A 17,680-nucleotide genomic window follows, 5' to 3' on the forward strand; every position below is an offset into this window, starting at 1 on the left:
ACACACACACACACACACGTGTGTGTGTGTCCGCGCACTTCCTGTAGTGGAAAGGCGTCTGCACTGCAGTGAAACACAGACCAGTGATCAAACACAGTAGAAAGAAGCAGGACACCCCCTCATTCAATTTACATTATACACTACGCAGCCTCAGATCTGTTCTTTGAAGAGGCCACCAAAGCATTGTAGTGTGTGTGTGTGTGTACTTTTATCTTTCTGAGGACCTATGAGACTCTTTCCCCCTCACTTTTTGGCCAATCATCACTTTCCGACTCCCTCAAAGGGTTGTTTGGTAATGCATTCAGTGAGCGTCCTCACAAATATAGAAGTGTGTGTGTGTGTGTGTGTGTGTGTACACTTGCACGCGCATGCTTGCATACATGCGTATGTTTTCTGCCATGCTTAAAAGTTCTTTCCTTACTCCATCCATGGTACCTCTGTTGCCATGGTTATCATTTGAGCATCTTTCCGCCTAAACGATAGCGTATCAGTGTTTTAGAGCAGCCACCGCTCTGTTCATGTTATCATTTCCCTGTCCCTTGTTTTCTCTGTGTGTCTCTGCACGTCGAGCAAGGTCTTTTTAAAAGGATGCATTTCCCCACATCCAAAAAACAAAACAATAAAAACAGTGAACAGTTTTGTCAGACCATCCAGTCGCACAAAAAAACAAACCCACACTTGCCGCAGATGCTCCTGAAATGTTTTATTCATATAAGGAGATAAAAAATGATTCACCTTCCTCCTCCTCGTTCCAAAGTTTCGCTTAATTCTTGTTTGTATGTTTTTTTTTTTACATACCATGTGTTTTATAGCAATTTAACAGGCTGTTCGTTATATCTTTGATTTGTAATATTTACTTTTTAATGATGAAATGAGATGGACTTACTTAGAAAGAAGGTGATACAGTATCTAATTGTATATTCATGGTTCCTGGAGATCAGTGGTGGAATCTAACTGAATTTATTTATGTACTGTACTGGGGAATTTCCATTTTATGCTACTTCATTCTTCAACCCTAAATATCCACTGCAGTTTTACTCCACTGCATGAGTCTGTGGGCTGTTTTTACTTGGTACTTTTCAGGCTTAGATTTTACATATAAAATATGATACATTTCTATCAAAAAACAGTATACAAAATGGTTCAGAAGAAAGCGAGAGAGAAAGAAAAATAGAAAAGGGAAGGGAAGAAGGAATGATGTTCCTGATTGTGTTCGTATTGCGGTGAAAATGCTATTACCGCCCACCCTGTGTCTGTGTGCAGCCCCGTGCCAGCCACATAACGGCTCTCCGACTGTGTTTAATAATTCGAGAGCACCTCTAAAGCGAAGACAGATGGGCCAACGGTGATGATCACGTAGACGCCGCACTGTGACCCAGCAGCAAGAAAATAAGAAAATCCCAGCTCTACCTGCAAGCTGCTGGAAGTTCAGCATCCAGGTGGAGCTGGAGCGACGAGCCTGCCCTTTCTTAACGCTGCACACTGACAAAGACACAACACGCGACGAGGTCAATAAAAGAGCCGCCTGTTAACATTAAACAAAGTCCTCCACACTGACTCGTCTTTACAATCCGATGTTTTCATTAGGAGGAGTTTTAGCTTTGCCCATTTTCACCACTTTCCTACATTTTGTTGACATTCAGCTCCAGTATTTTCTTTTCCTTTTTATAACCCAACATCCAGTTGAGCCTTGTTTGCAAAAGGACAACAAAAAGCAATATGAAACACAAATAGATATCCAAACAAACGGCAGTCTTGTTGGGGTTACGCCTGTGATAACATTTCCATCTAAATGCAGATTTGAGGTAGCGATGGAATTGGGGGGGCCCAATCACCATGATGGAGGAGAGTAATGGTTTGGTTTCTGCTTTTTGTTTCTGCTTTTTGTTTTATTTTAACCTGGTCTCCTTCACGAATCTAAATCTAATCTCAAGGAAGAATCTGTGTGATTTCAGGTGATTTAGTTGTGAAAATTACTGCACCAGCCGGCAAACAAAGATAAACATTTGTCCAAATAAAGTGGACGGAGAGAGTGAAAGGGGGGGAGGTGGGAATGAGATTGCGATTGTGAAGGCTGGCACATACGTAACGAAATGTTACCTAAATGGTGCTCGCCCGGGTGGAACTTGGCTGGAAACTGGCAAGCAGATTAAACATTGTTGATGCCTCCAAGCTGAAGAAGACATTTGCCTGTTTCTGTTCCATGCAAGGTCTCTGCAAGGTGTTGGAGAAATTGCAGTTTCTCTTCTTGGACCGCACTTGGACTAACTCAGCGAGTGTCTTCTGTGTTGAGAGGGAAGGGCACATGCGTGACTGTGTGGTAAACAAAGATGAGTGCCACATCCTCCAGGGGGATAAGGCAAAGAGAGTGACAGCAGGGAGAGCAGGGAGTGGAGTCTGATCGCCTCTTCTAAAAGATGTGTTTAAGTGTGTGTGTGTGTGTGTGTGTGTGTGTGTGTGTGTGTGTGTGTGTGTGTGTGTGTGTGTGTGTGTGTGTGTGTGTGTGTGTGTGTGTGTGTGTGTCTGTGAGAGCATGTATGTGCCTCCCGAAACACAACAATGCATCACCACTTTTTCCATCATCTCCTCTTGACTCCTTTTCCACGTTGCATCACTCCAATTCCCCCTGTTACACGTCTCCACCTTTTTCACTTCCATTTGTGTTTTCCCTCGCTGGCCTCCTCCTGCCGCTGTCACTCCTGCACTGTGTTCTGCCGGAGTCAATTGTGCCTGTTCATCTTTTCCATTCGCTGTTTTGCCCCCATGTCAGTGTGAGAAAAAAAGTACACTGCTGCTTCTTTCAGGTATTTAATAGTGAATCGTTTTTTATGTAACCCTACTCCCACTGCAGAGAATATTGCAACACTGACCTTGAGCACAAACTGTGTTCAAAGAGACTGTTTGTGTTCAGCAATGTCTTGTAACTCAAAGTGTCATTTTAACCTGCAGTTAGTGTGGGATGTAAAATATTTTTCATTTGTTAAAAAAAAAAAATCCAGTCTAGAACATTCAAATAAAAGAAATGCTCATCCAACATTATAAATAAGATGATATTAATATGATAAAATATGCGTTGGCCTATTTGTTTAAATGTTAAACAACACCACTCTCATGTCTTAGCCTAGCTTAGCATAAAGACGGAAAGCAGTACAACAGCTAGTCTCTAACAGCTAACTCTGTCAAATTATACTAAATCTGCACTTCTAAAGTCAACACATATCTTGTTTGTTTATATGTGTCAAATAGTGTGAAAATGACAAATGTAAAAATGAGGTGCTCAACCATGGACTGTATATAAAGATGGACCCCACTTCCTCCCGATATCCAGAATGCTGCCATCTTTCCTATTTGGAGCTAGAGTCAGTGCAGGAGTGACCAGGAGATGAAGCTGCAGGATCAAGGTCCCGGCGATACATGCGCCCCGACCAATCGCGAGTCAGTCTCAGCTGAAATCCATAGGTGTATTTCCCCCCAAAAAATACATTATTTTTTTTCTTATAGTAATATCATCCTTCAGAAACTGTCTTGATCATAGCTCTTAGTGACCCAAAGTGCTTTGCTCATTTATTCCTCACCTCCCCTTTCTTCTCCTCTTATCCCCCTGCCTTTGAAAGACTGATGTATTTTCACGGGTCATCTCACTCAACAGGCTTAACTCTAAATAAGAGGCCAATTCAAAGCACAGGTCCTGTTTGATACAAGCATGTGGAGCGACACAGATCAGTAGCTCAGAGACATTGTCTAAGACGTTGACAGTGGGAGAAGCAGAGAAGTGGGCAGTTATCTGCCTTCATGTGTCCGAGGGGAAGATTTTATGAGAGGGTTGATGCTAAGGTATCAGGGAAGAGACACTCAACCTTTTAGCTTGAGCATAACATCTGAAGGAATGAGCCATGACAGGCATTTGCTATTTGTATGTGTTTGAAGGCACATTCACTATCGTGTGTGTGTGTGTGTGAGTGTGTGTGAGTGTGTGAGTGAGTGAGTGAGTGAGTGAGTGAGTGAGAGTGTGTGAGTGAGAGTGTGTGAGTGAGAGTGTGTGAGACACTGTAATGGCATCAAAGACGAGGCAAGTCATCCAAAGTTGAATGATGAAGCGGCTCAGAGACAAATCAAATCCTGAAAATAAAACATCAGACAAACATGCATTGTATCTTTGTACAAAAGCTAAACATGAAACAAAAATGAGATGAAAAATTGTCGGATGTGAGGAAAAGCTGAGTTGAAATGCTCATTTGAAAGCTGGCAGGCTGCCGTACTGCGGGAGAGGAGGCAGGAAAAGAGAATAGCAGGAGACGGAGGCAGGGATGCCGGAGCAGGGAGGCGGACGGAGAGGTTGAGTGACGCTCGCAGCAGTGTGCCTTTGACCGCTGGAAAGACATTGTTCCACCAATCTGCCATTTAATTACAGACAGGAGGGGCCACGGCTGTAGCATGTAGCGCTTTACCATGCATCCAATCAAACAGGCGTGCAAGCAGGACCACACACACTGTGTGCACTGTATACTGACACTAATGAAAAGAAATCAATTGTCTCATTTTCTCCGACGTTCAACCTTACTGTTGGTCCCACCCACTGAGTTGTTTTTTTCTGATCCTTCATCTTACTCACTTTGTTCTCTTTCATGCTTCACTTATTTTTACAGCTTAACATTAGGTTTCCTATTGTAAAACGTTGGCATGGATAAAAAGAGGCAAGCTCACTGCGAATGTACTGATGCTGGACTTTGGGGCCGATGAGACTTAGTGTCTTGTTTTAGCAGTTTCCTCAGGAGTAATTCTGTAAGAAAGGAAACAGAGATAATAGACGAGGTGTAACGCTTACGTCTTGTTACCACATGCGAGTGAACCAGAAGTGTATTTATTCTGATGGCAACCTCCATGATCCATGATGTGTTGCGAAACATCCATCCCCACACTCTTTCGGTTCGGGATTGTCTCATGTACGTTGAAAACATTTAACTTTTGTGGTGGACAAAATTCACAAAATTCGCTTTCTCCCATGTTTGCAGTGACTCCTATATCCATCCCTAAAGAAAATGATTTCAGTTTCTTGAACACTAGGGGGCGAAGTGTATGAAACGGAATTGCGAGCACGAAACTGTGTGGAAAAGAGGCGTTAAACCTCACACGCCGTGCACACTGGATAACCATATACAGACACAAACGCATGTACTACACAGATGCTAGCAGCACAAAGATGATAACCTCAATTACTATTGTGTTAGAGTGGGATTCCCATTCCACTGTAAATGAAGCACCTCTGTCTTTTCAGCCAAGGTGACAGAGGATTAGAGTAGGATATGAAGGTATGACTACCGGTGTAAAATGAGTTTTACAGAACAAAATGGCAGATAACGAGCTGCTCTGAATGCACCACATTCTCCTACGACTATAACCTTTCCCTGTCATCAGTTGCATTAATGAAAGGGATTTTTGTATCTCTGTGGTGCAGGTGTTACAAGGCTGCAAAGAGGTGGTTGGTATTGATCCAATAATGTATATCACGGTGATGTATGGTGTCTGAAAAGACTTGCCTGCCTCCCACGTTTTAGGAAGAGAAGTAATGGTCCTCTGGATCAATAAGCAATAATCTGAGAGGCAAAATGAGCCTCTGTTCTTTCCCTTTTTCTTCACAATCAGGAAGAGCTGATGGAACAAAAGAACCTGGAAGCAAAGCACATGTTATCTTCTACAAGAAGCAATTACCCAACATCTCTTTAACGTAATGAGAAATAACGTTGTGTAGCTTCATTTACAAGACGGCATTGATTATCTTCTCTCCTCTGCTCTCCTCAGGCGTGACCAGTGCCGACACTGTGGTGAATATGCGCAAAGTGACCCATCTGACCATAAGCGAGGAGCTATCCAAAACCGTTCTCCTCCCCTGCCTCTTCACCCTCCGCCAGAGCTCATCCCATGAACCGCCCAGGATCAAGTGGACCAAGGTCTGGGGCCAAAGAGGCTCTGACGGCCTGCAGAAGGAACAGTCCGTCCTGGTGGCCAAGGACAATGTGGTCAAGGTTCGACTACCGATGAGAGCGAAGTGTCTGGCTCAGTGGTGATTTAGTTGTTTACCTCGTTCATTTTCATCATTCCTTTTTCCCTTCTCCCCCCCCGCCTGTCCTCTCTCAGGTGAAGAAGTCCTTCCAAGGTCGTGTAACGTTGCCTGGTTACAGCATCAATCGCTACAATGCCAGTCTTGCTCTGACAGGGCTGCGTTCCAGTGACTCTGGTTTGTATCGCTGTGAGGTCGTGGTGGGCATCAACGATGAGCAGGACACAGTTCCCCTGGAGGTCACAGGTGAATAACGCACACTCTTTTACCCTAAGACAGCCATTTTGAATTTAACTCACACTTGGGTTGGGAAATTTCGTGCTCGAGCATACCTTCACTCAACAGTGTACTGTATTAACATAGGGAATTTGATGATTATGATAAGGTCCCAGGAGTTGTTATATAGTATAATTAAGCAATTTGATAGCTAATAAATCTAATTTCTCATTAATTGATTGAGGTAACAAAAGACCAATTAAGCCTGTACACAAGTAATTAAAGATTTGATGAAGTATTTAAATTAAGCATCAAATAATTAACTGCTGTGGCTACAACTTCACTCAGAGGAAATTGGTGCATTTGGATATAACACACCATATCTTTGACTATGTACCAGAAATATACCATTAAAATTCAAACAAAATTTGTAATGTTGCTAATGTTTTAAAAATAATTTTAAAAAATATTTTTGTTAAATGGGCACATTTAAAAACAAGTATTGACCAAGGTGCTTAATAAAGCAAAGATTAAGATTGTTCCCATCTGTAGTTTGAAGTTAACACCTTGCCATAGCTATGTTTTCTTTTAATGTGGATCGATGGATCCCACATATTAGTCCTTAGCTCCATAGCTTTGAGCACACATCATATAGTATATTTTGAAAACTGTTCCTTGTTCAAGCACATTGAATTCCTCGAAAATGCAAGATAATAGAAAAACTGAGATGACGCGGCACTTCAAGGGCAAATCTGATTTCAGATGGGCCCAGTGCCCCCCTGGTCCCGCCCCTGGATCCGCCCCTCATAGATATGATAGAATATTTAAGTAAAAGTACTAGACAAACAGTGTGATAATGTAATGTTCGGGGGACACAGTGCAAAGTATGAATGTTTTTACGGTGCTGAAAATTCTGACGGGAATGACCTCCTGTACTGCTCCACTGTGGTTGAATGCGTTTGTGACTGAAGTTGCTGTTTAGCTTGTCAGATGTTTTTTATTCATTGTCTGTGATTGTCTGTAGTTTTGCTGCCATTGCGTCCATTGCCACTTCCTCCTAAGTGCTTAACTTTGACCCCACCAAAGATCCAGCCTTTTTATTCAGTTTGTTTTAGTCTGTTTGCGTCCTTAGCTTTGATGCCTGCTCCCCAGCACACCACAGCATAGAAGATGGTGCTTGTTTAGGAATGTTGATAGTGGACACTCATACTCATAAAGCATTACTGTAATATAGAGAGGGAGGATAAGAGGGCAAGCAGAAAGTACTCTTGTAATCATGATTATAGTCATAGTAATTAACCAGTACTCAACATCATTTATCTCATTATAGACAATATGCATGTTTTTACCTACACATGCTTTTGTCTGAGCACATCAACACTCCACTCTTCGGTTGTTAAAGCTCCCTCGTTGCTCTCAAGGTCCGCCACTATGAATAATAATGACCCTGGTTTCCATGTCAGACTTAATACAGCCATTACAGCCAGGGCTGTTGACTGTTCGTGCAGAATGTATGATGATGGGGGAAAAGGTGAGGCAACTAGAACACATTACGCATCATTGACCCGGTGCCACTCAGGTGCTGTTCATGCACTGAAAGCATAATGAAACCAATAAGCTAGGAACCCAGCAGTTTGCGCTATTGACAAATAGTGTTACTCCGAGAGCTCTGTATTGCTCTCAGTGGCTTAGCTAAATAGACAACCCATTTAGTGAATTATCCGTTTCCAGGACACCCGTTTTTTTGCACCACACCACCAGAAGGCACTTCACAGTAGTGTAACAATAATTACTGTGTCAGAGTATTTTAGCTGCAGAGCTTTCATCAGATTCTTTCCAGGTCACTCGCTACTTTTAATAATAAGCTATTATCATAATGACCACAGGGAATCAGACAATGCATTAGCCACTTTACATGATGCTGCTGCTCGCCACAAATCCATGCTAATGCGAATAGCAGCTGGAAAAGCCCAGTAGCCCTAGACACAGCACGCTACAATGACTACACAGTCTGCAATCCAAAGTAGCTCATAGCCTCCATTCTACTGCCTGCACACGGCTCATATGTGGAAGCATGGGCATGTGTGTATGCGTTGGCATGAGCCTCTATGTCTGTATAATCTCCATATTTCAGGCAAAATACTTTCTGGTTGTCTCAGGCGGGCGGAGCACTGTAACCCCTCTCCATAAAAACACTTTACATTTAGTGAGCAAGACCCCTGTCACCACGCTTGGGAGAACCCGTGTCCTCCCCCTTTTGGCCAATCGATTAACACGCTATGAAAACCACTCCTTCAGAGGGAAACCAATTACAAAGCCGGCGACGGGTAGCCATTTCCAGGGCTTAGTCTTAATTGGCAGTCACGCTACATGGCCGACCGCAGCCGTCTTCACACTAATTCTACTCAGTGCTCAACGTATTAATTAGCAGGTATTGATACTGCTCGGCTATATCAATATCATATTAATCCAAACTGCCCTCCTCATAAACTTACTTGAGTGTCTAAGCCTCAGCGAGATGCCCTCTCCTCTTTTAATTTCTCCGTCTTGCCGTCTCTCTGTTTGTCCGTCGTCCTCTTGGCACATATTGACTGGGTAATTGGCTGCGTCTCACCAATCACAACACAGTGCCATTGATTGTGTGTGTCAGCCATTGTCTGTGGTGAGGACAATAGATAGTACATCAGCACTGGGCATGGCGAAAAGCTGCCGGAATTATTTGTGCAACCTCTGGGATGTAGCAGACTTTTAGCATGGGTCTATATAGTTTGTACACTCCAAGTTGGAACACAGGCCTCCAGATCCGCCTCAGCGTTGCCTGATGTAGGCTTTAAGTGTCTGGAGGGATGGAAATTCAAATACTTGAGCACAGGCGCTAGCCAATCAATTCAGGTTAATCCAGAAGTGAGGCTGAGGCAGCTGGAGAATCTGGTCACGTGTTCCTCTGATTGTGGATTTTATTACCCATGTACTTACCTTTAGCATTGCATATGATTGCGAGCATGGGACACTAGCCTGAAGGCTGGCTATGTTGTGTGTCCCAAGCATCAAACTGTAATTGTTGTCGTTAATACGATCGCGCCAGCACCATTGGTCAAGCCCACTATCAAGCGTTAACACAATCCATATGTGTGAGTCTTGTGTAAGGAATGTAAGCAGGGGAATAAGTGAGGCTGTGTCTCCATTATTCACCTACCGGCACCTCTGGATAGAGGCTCACAAGCAGTTTCCCCCTTTTTCAGTCTTAGTGCTAAGCAAAGAAATAAGCATCTTTTCCAAGAGGCAAGGGACATCGACTGCCACAATGAGGGCATCCTACAGTCACCAGTGGTGCCTTCCTCTCCCTGGAGACTGTGTGAGGATATAAAATATAAAAATAGTTTCATGAAGAACTGAGTATATGACCCTCCTGTGGAATGCGACCAATACGAAGAGGAAGCCAATTTGTCTCACTGGTGTATGAATTAGCCAGCTTGCTATAGAATCTCTGTTTGAACAAGATCCCGGAGCCACAAAGGAAGAAAGGATGGAAACCGAGAAATTAGGTAGAAAGAGAGGGAAGAAAACATTTTCTGCTCCACATCTAAGGATGAGACTGAGATGACGGACTGGTTGGATGCACTGCTGTTGGAAACCGCTGTGCGAGTGTGTCACACAAACACACAAGGCCCGCCTTGCTTTTCGTGGCCATAGCCCGAAGAGCCGATGCTCAAATTGCAGCACAGGCCTCCACCTCACTAGAATCTCTGTCCCTCTCAGAGACAGCCGGACAAAGATAAAGGAGTCGTGTATGAAGCCAAACGCCCGCTTGCTTCTATGTCACTGATTGCTGCAGGGCGAGGTGAGGATGGACACTTCTGAAGCGATTCCAATCCCATTTAAGTGGAATATATGCTCCTTTCACAGCTCAGGAATCAGTGTCTCATTCTTTTCCCATGTTTTTATTCTCAGTTTTTTTGGGCTACCTTTTTTTTTTTCAACCACAATTGTTCGCCTTCCTATCGACTTCTCACCTTCTCTCTCTGTCACTGTGGTTCAGCACATACATTTCTTTGAATGCAGTGCATCTCTCTCTGTTTGTGTCTGCCTTCATCGTCTTTCCATCACGGAGGCAGACCGAGTGCAGCAGGATGACACTGTGTGTGTGTGTACTCTTCAAGCAGTAAAATAAACATCACCACTGTCTGTCACATGCTGTATCCAAGGGTAACATCTCTTTTCTCCAACGATAAGCCGACCAGCTCTCGGATGCAAATGAGACTGGCAGTGCACGGGTTGCTGAGGCTGAATGTTTTTGTCTCCGCTTGCACAGATGAAACAATATGATGAGGACGTCTATAGGGCTTTTGTGTACGTGTCTGTGAGCGTGTACATATTCGTGTTATAATGGCTCAAGGTTGCAGTTCATAAATATTTCTCTAACCCAGAGGTCGCAGGTCATAAATTTATGCAAGTGTTTTTTGGAGCCCCCACCCTGTTTGTTATCATGTATTATTATCTGTTTCCTCAAGGTGTGGTATTTCACTACCGGGCCCCTCATGACCGCTACGCTCTGTCCTTCACCGACGCCAAGAGGGTGTGCGTGGAGAACTCGGCGGTCATCGCAACACCAGGCCAGCTGCAGGCTACCTTCGCGGACGGTTACGACAACTGTGATGCTGGCTGGCTGTCAGACCAGACCGTCCGGTGAGGCTTGTATATCTGGGTATACACATGCTGCATGTGGTTCAAAAAGTCAAAGGTTAAAGGGATTGTTCACTTAAAAATGAAAATTCACTCATTATCTACTCACCACCATGCCGATGGAGGGGTGGCTGATAGTGTTTACTATCGCCGTGGTTACTAATATAATGTGACAAGAGTCATACTGTCAGTAATCCTCACAATCATAGTAAAGGCTGATACTTAAAGAATAGTGTGTATGCAGGAGAAAAGACAATGATGAAGACTCCTGGTCACAGTTGGCATGGAAACAAATAAATGCAGCTTCAGCTTGAGCACTTCTTCAAATGATAAGAGTACATCCTGTAATATGCGCAGTACTTACCTGTGGGGAAAGTCATGCATCATCCAGCATCTAATATATAAAAATAATTTTTTCATGTTTAAAATGTTCAGACAAGGCTGTGTGTGTGTGTGTGTGTGTGTGTGTGCGTGCGTGTGTGCGTGTGTGCGTGCGCGCGTGCGTGCGCGCGCGTGCGTGCATTCTGAACCCACCCTCGCTGACTCGTTTGTCGGGGGTTTGAATTAGCGCTTAATTTTCCTTCATTAAAGTTTATTTACCAAGTTTTAATGTCGCTGTCTGAGCTCCACGCGCTGAGAAAACAGGAGGCTTGTTCGGTAGCAGTTGTTGGATTTGGTGTTAGATGTATGGACTCTGCTCAGACAAGGACACGGTTTTTACTCGCACAACAGATTACAACTACCAAGTAGAATAGCAATGCCTCTTCCATTCATCCCACACACAAACAAGCACACAAAACCTCATATCACAGTCCACACACACACACACACACATGCGGCCTTGTTTCAAATACACACACTCTCTCAAAACTGGCCCGGCAGATTTTTTTTGTAGCATGAGCGACGTATATATCACACTGCACAGTCCAGTGGGAGATGCTTTCTTCCATCAAACAGAAAAGAACAATAGTCAAGGAAAGTCATGGCTAGACTATTGTCAAGTCTGCACGAAAAGCATTCTATTGACGTTCCCCTTACATGACAACCATTTCTGGATCTTCTTGACAATACGGTAATTGACAGTCCTGGAGAGAAACTGTTTGCTGACAGCTTATGTTTGTTTCTGTGTCACATTTTTTTTTATCATTTTCAAATCGATCAAAAATTGTTATAGAAATAAAAACTAAATGCGCTCTGCTTCTAAAAAAAAGTGTCTAAAGACAGAAACCTACTGTATGTGGAAGTTTGGCAGCGTGAAAGTCAGTTTGATCTTTTTTGGAGATTTTATAAACGGAAACTGTGCCACGTAATTGCTTGTTTGCACAACGGAAACACTGTAAACTACATCTGCCCTCTCTCAGCTGTCTGTGCTTCTGGGTCCACATTTTAATTTCAAATCGCTGTTGCTCCAGAAGCAGACTGACTGCTGTCTTCCCAACGGTGTGTCTCACAACCTTCTCGGGGGATATCGCTGCCCTCCCTCGTTTTTCGTTCTCTCGTTCTGTCTTGCGCTCCTGTTGTTTTCACTCGGGGGGGGATTTCTAATTGGTCCGGCTCCAGGAGGCTCCGAAGGGAAAGTGTCCAATTAATACGGAGGGAAACGATACAGACATCAGCCGTTGCTCCATCAGAAATAAAGAGGCTGAACCCAGACTCGGTTCTCTTGCTATGCTCCGTGGGTTTATGACTCTGTGCAGGAATGTGTGTCTTCTGCATGTATATTTGACTCTGTGTTGGTGCATTTGTGAGTGTGTATGTGTATGTGTGTGTTTTCCAAGCACTCCATAAGTCCCTGTATACCCAGCATAATCTTTTAATCAGCTTCTTTGCCTGTGCCCAGGTGCTGCTGGAATCAATGTTCCTAGAGCAATAATTGCACAGTCGGAGTCTGAATATAGTAAACCGCTGTTTTGTCGGCCCCACGCTGCCAAGCCGCTGACGAAATTCATGATTCTCTCAAAGGCATTACTGTTAGTGCTCGAGCATTTAACACGTTCCAAAATGCTCACGGAGCAGTAGGGTAGCGTATTTGTTCTGTTGAAACTCATGATGAGGGCAGAATAATTAAAATAAGAAACTGTACTTATTGAAGTGTTGTTGTGACATGTGTACCTGACTGTGGCCTTTGTGTCGTGCTCACGGGGGAGATTTATGTGTTCATTTTATTCTTTCAGGGAAATGTATTTGGATAATCTCTGGGAGGAAGAAATGCTTAAATTTGTAGTATTCAGAGGAGGCGATGATAAAAGTGTAGTTCAGTTTTCATCTTATTCTGTATGCGTGTGAACACAGACTCATCCCCTGGGAGCCAAGTTTGTCTGTGGCTGCCTCTTTCAAGGCCAGGCTATATTAATCTCCCTCTCCCTCCGTTTCTCTCTCGCTTTTCTCCGCAGGTATCCCATCCAGTCGCCTCGGCCAGGTTGCTATGGCGACCGTGAGGACTCACCTGGAGTCCGTAACTACGGCAATAGGGCCCCCGATGAGCTGTTTGATGTTTACTGCTTTGCTGAGCAGCTTCAAGGTAGGAGTCAGGAGCTCGAACCATAAATTTGGGTTTAGTCATGCACGGGCACACTAAGCAATCGGTGCAGCGCAGGAACGCTGTGACTGGGACTTAATACTGTGTTAGCGCTGAAAGGAAGAGGGCAGAGTGAGAGGAAGGGTCAGGGAGTCAATACTGAGTCCAGCTGACGTGTTGCCTCCTCAAACCTTTCGATTTTCAGTGCTACAGGCAGATGTGGCAAAGACCTAGAGCAGGTGGATACAATGTCTGTATGTGGATGGAACATCTTGAGAACCGCTCATCTTATTGGCTTGACACATGACTTGTGCAATGTTAAGAGACCAGGGAAGTGCAGTGTCGAATTTGGTGTGATTTGGACACGTGATACAGTCAATATTGAGGGTGGGGCACTGTGCCTTGTTAACAGTCTGGGGACCAAGTTGAATGTGGCTTCTTCTACCTCCTCAGACAAGCTACAGGAACAGATGTTTTCACTTCCCGTAGTGAGTAACAAGCACCATCAGATAACCTACAAGTACGGCTCCACTCAAATGCTGGACTCTATAACCACGGGTGTCATGTTAAAGCAAGCGAAGAATACGCTTATATGGACTTATTTTTCCCAGGGAACCCAAGTGTCCTTGAGTTTTTCTGACTGCAAGTTGAGGCATCTTGAATGTGTGTTTTCCTATGAACCACTGTGTGTTCACCTGGGGATTCTGACCATGACTAGCCACAACAAATGTAGACACAGCAGGAATGTCCTGTGAAGCTTTTGATTTCATGCTGATGCAGTGTACATGGGGCTGTATCATCTACCTGAGACAAACAGTTTGAGATGCTGTGCCTTTTCTAGCCAAGGATACAAAAGAAAACGTGTGAGGAGTGGTTTAAACAGTGTTTATTTTACATATTCTGCTCTAATGCAAGCTTTAAACCTCAGCAAGTCCCGCTGAATAACTTTCTAGTTACCTCACACAGCTTTTTTTCCATCGTAAATGGCAAAGCATGACGTATATTATGACCGTTTACCTGGAACATTTAGCGTCCGCGTTTTAGCAAGATGCAATGTACAGTATGGCCATCAAACATATATTTAAGGCCTTCTTACATGCTCCTCAACTAAACTAAAACTATCAACTAGTCAACTGAAGATGGACTTTTCAACCAACTCATGGAATGAGCCTCAATTACCTGACTAACGGCAGCATGGGAAAACTGTTGGAGCAGAAATGAGAAGCCTGCTGTATAAAAACACCCCACTGTTCCAATAATAATCTCCCGACACTGTCCCTTGACAGACATAGCACCAGTAATTGAGGGGTTAATTGAAAAAGTGCTGCAGTGAACAGCCAATATGAGAACCCACTTCACTTTGAACCCTGGTGGAAGATGAGCTTCACACCTCCTGCTATGTAAGGGAAATGAAAGTCATCATGTTATCTATTTTTGCATATCTAGTCTAGTTCACCGTTCAGTTCAAGAGCAGGAATGTATATTTGATTGACTTATTAGTAAATCCGCTGGGAAATTAATCGTTATAGACTTAATATCTTGCAATGTAAGTCATACAAAACAAAAGAAAAACATTTTTCTGACATGATATTTTTATAAATGGTCCTTTGATCACTGTACTGGTTGTAAACATGCCTGTGTTCACCCGTTTATTCAAGGTTCAGTAAAGTGTTAAGCTGGACCCCAAACTGGAGAATTAGTGGTTGTTGCTGTTGCTGATATTGAACGTATAACGTGTCCAGATCGCACCAAATTCGACACTGCCCTTCCTTGGGCTCTTAACAATACACCTGTCAAGTGTGAAGCTGATAAGATGAACAGTTCTCAAGATGTGTGTTCCACAGAGCGGAATTATTAGAAAGATAGATGAGAGTGTGTATGGTAGATGAATCAATAAAGTAAATAATCATTAGTTGGACAGTTTAAAGAGGTTAAAGATAAATTACAACAGCTGGCAGTTGGCTTTTGATACAATGCTGTTGTTTTTAGACGTTGATAAAGCAGTCAAATGTAGTCCTCTGTTCGTGTGACGCTCTCTTCTCACTCAAACACCACACTCTTGTCATTGTTGTGGTGTGTTTAAGACATCTCTCCTGTACACAGCCCTTTGTTTCCCTTCCATAAACCACACCTCCATCCCAGCATTCACCTGCAGCCTCGTAGTTTAAATCCCCACGGGGAGAAAGCACTCATCATCGCAGTGAGTCCCTGCTGTGCTGAGCTCGGCGTTTCTTCGTGGGTGGTGACGAGACCAGAGCCTCGATATCAACACTACACGTATTCTACTTACAATCATGCCAGTGTGAAATGTGTTCCCCTTCTGCATATTCAAAACCCAATCAGAGACGCAGCAGGGTTTGAGCAGCTCAATGGGGTGACTTTGTGCAGGCCACTTGTTATTAAGTGAAGCCACCACAACTGTCATTAAGTGAAACAGTTGTAAAAATATTTATAGATTATTTTAAATTACCACCTCCAGACTTTGTAAACAGTATTCTATAATATCATTGAGTCAAATTAACAACCTGATTGAAACACGCAGGAGATAATTATCTGCAATCAAACTGGAAAGTCTTTCTGCAGCCGTTCCAATAAATATTTCAGGCATCTTCTAGCTATAGACTCACTCTTCACACAATCCCATTCTGCTTCTTTCTCCCTTCATTGTATTCACGTCTTCACCCCTGACCTTTCGCCTCTCCATCTCAGTGCCATAAATCAGTAATAGCTCCTTTTACTCTCCAGCATAAAGCTCCGGGATCCTCACGTCAGACTCGCTCCTCTGTTCAGCACTCCTCATTCACACTTCCCACTCCACCAGCTCATATTTGTTTCATCACTCCCTGAGTCACTAGTGGATCATCTGACCGTATCATTTCATTTGTGCTGTGCAGACACAGTGGTCCTCCCGAGCTCACTCTCTCTATTTTGCATCACTATGTCAGGCACATCACCGCTACCTTTCTTCTTCTGCTTCAGTCACTTCTCTGCGCTTTCTCCCTGATTGCAACTGCTTTGAACTCAAAGAATTGCCTTTATATATAGTCTCTACTTTGAATTACTCATGATTTGTATTATTATTTTAGGTAAAAATAAAATGTATTCTGATGCATAGCAAGTAAAACCTTTCTTTCATCCCTCTGCTTCAAGTCTCTTCCTTGTATTGCTTTGACAAATGATGAAGAAGATGGCTGGAACGGTTTTGCATTTAAAGTAAAAGAAAATGCTGTCAGACTCATCTGCGCTCAAAAAACAAATGTAACTTGAAGTACAGATCTCACTTTGTACAGCACAGAACACAACAATAACTAAATCAATTCTCAAAATCTGAACCTACTGAACAAAGGTGATCTCAGTCTGACAATCCCTCCTGGCAATCAACCCTTAGCTGAACTCCTCACTCTCTTCCCCTCACTTCTCCCTCCACCTTCTCCTCCCAGGCGAGGTCTTCCACTCCACGGTGCCTGAGAGGCTGAGCCTGGCCACGGCCTCCACCCACTGCCACTCCCTGGGGGCCCAGCTGGCCACTGTTGGGCAGCTGTACCTCGCCTGGCAGGCTGGTGTGGACCAGTGTGACCCCGGCTGGCTGGCGGACGGCAGTGTCCGCTACCCCATCAACGTCCCACGGAAGAACTGCGGCGGGGACGAGCCCGGGGTGCGGACCGTCTACAATAACCCCAACCGCACCGGTTTCCCTGACACCACAGCGCTGTTCGACGCCTTCTGCTACCGAGGTGATAAACTTGTTTTGGTAGTTGCCATTGCAATAATACGGGCTCGGAGGGGGTCTGGTAACTTGTTTCTATTCCGGGGTTTTTAATTAGTAGAAGATGTTTATGTCACACATGAAGTAGTTGAGAAGAGGCTGTGTGACATTTGCATTACCCTCTTGTGGTTTTGAGGACTTGGATGTTGTGCGTAGGGAAGAGAGAGAGAAGGGGATGATGGGAAAGAAAGAAGACGATGAGTAGGGTTTGATGTGACTAGTCTGCAGAGGATTTCCGTGAGACATAGCTTGTGTCTGACCTTTTAATATTTTATCTTCACACCATATACATTATAACTCACCATATATAACCACATATAAGTTTTGCATTTAAAGAGTATTTTGGTTTTTCCGGCTTTTAATGATTGTAGCAGATCACAGATAGATAGATGGGGAAAAAAAGGAAAGCATGACGTTTTCATCCCTCACAATGACAGCT

The 17,680-nt window shown here is 43.8% G+C and overlaps 1 protein-coding gene across 1 annotated transcript in view; it reads left to right on the plus strand.

Moving 5' to 3' along the window:
* Positions 1-17,680, plus strand: part of ncanb (neurocan b) — a 153,554-nt gene that overhangs the window by 41,525 nt on the left and 94,349 nt on the right. Inside the window, exons 3-7 of the mRNA XM_047343242.1 lie at positions 5,800-6,023; positions 6,136-6,304; positions 10,786-10,960; positions 13,351-13,478; positions 16,916-17,209. Of these exons, the coding sequence (XP_047199198.1) occupies positions 5,800-6,023; positions 6,136-6,304; positions 10,786-10,960; positions 13,351-13,478; positions 16,916-17,209 (990 nt within the window). The remainder of the gene's footprint in view (positions 1-5,799; positions 6,024-6,135; positions 6,305-10,785; positions 10,961-13,350; positions 13,479-16,915; positions 17,210-17,680) is intronic.

The sequence above is a fragment of the Hippoglossus stenolepis genome, chromosome 14, assembly GCF_022539355.2.
Source record: "Hippoglossus stenolepis isolate QCI-W04-F060 chromosome 14, HSTE1.2, whole genome shotgun sequence".
NCBI classification, from domain to species: domain Eukaryota; kingdom Metazoa; phylum Chordata; class Actinopteri; order Pleuronectiformes; family Pleuronectidae; genus Hippoglossus; species Hippoglossus stenolepis.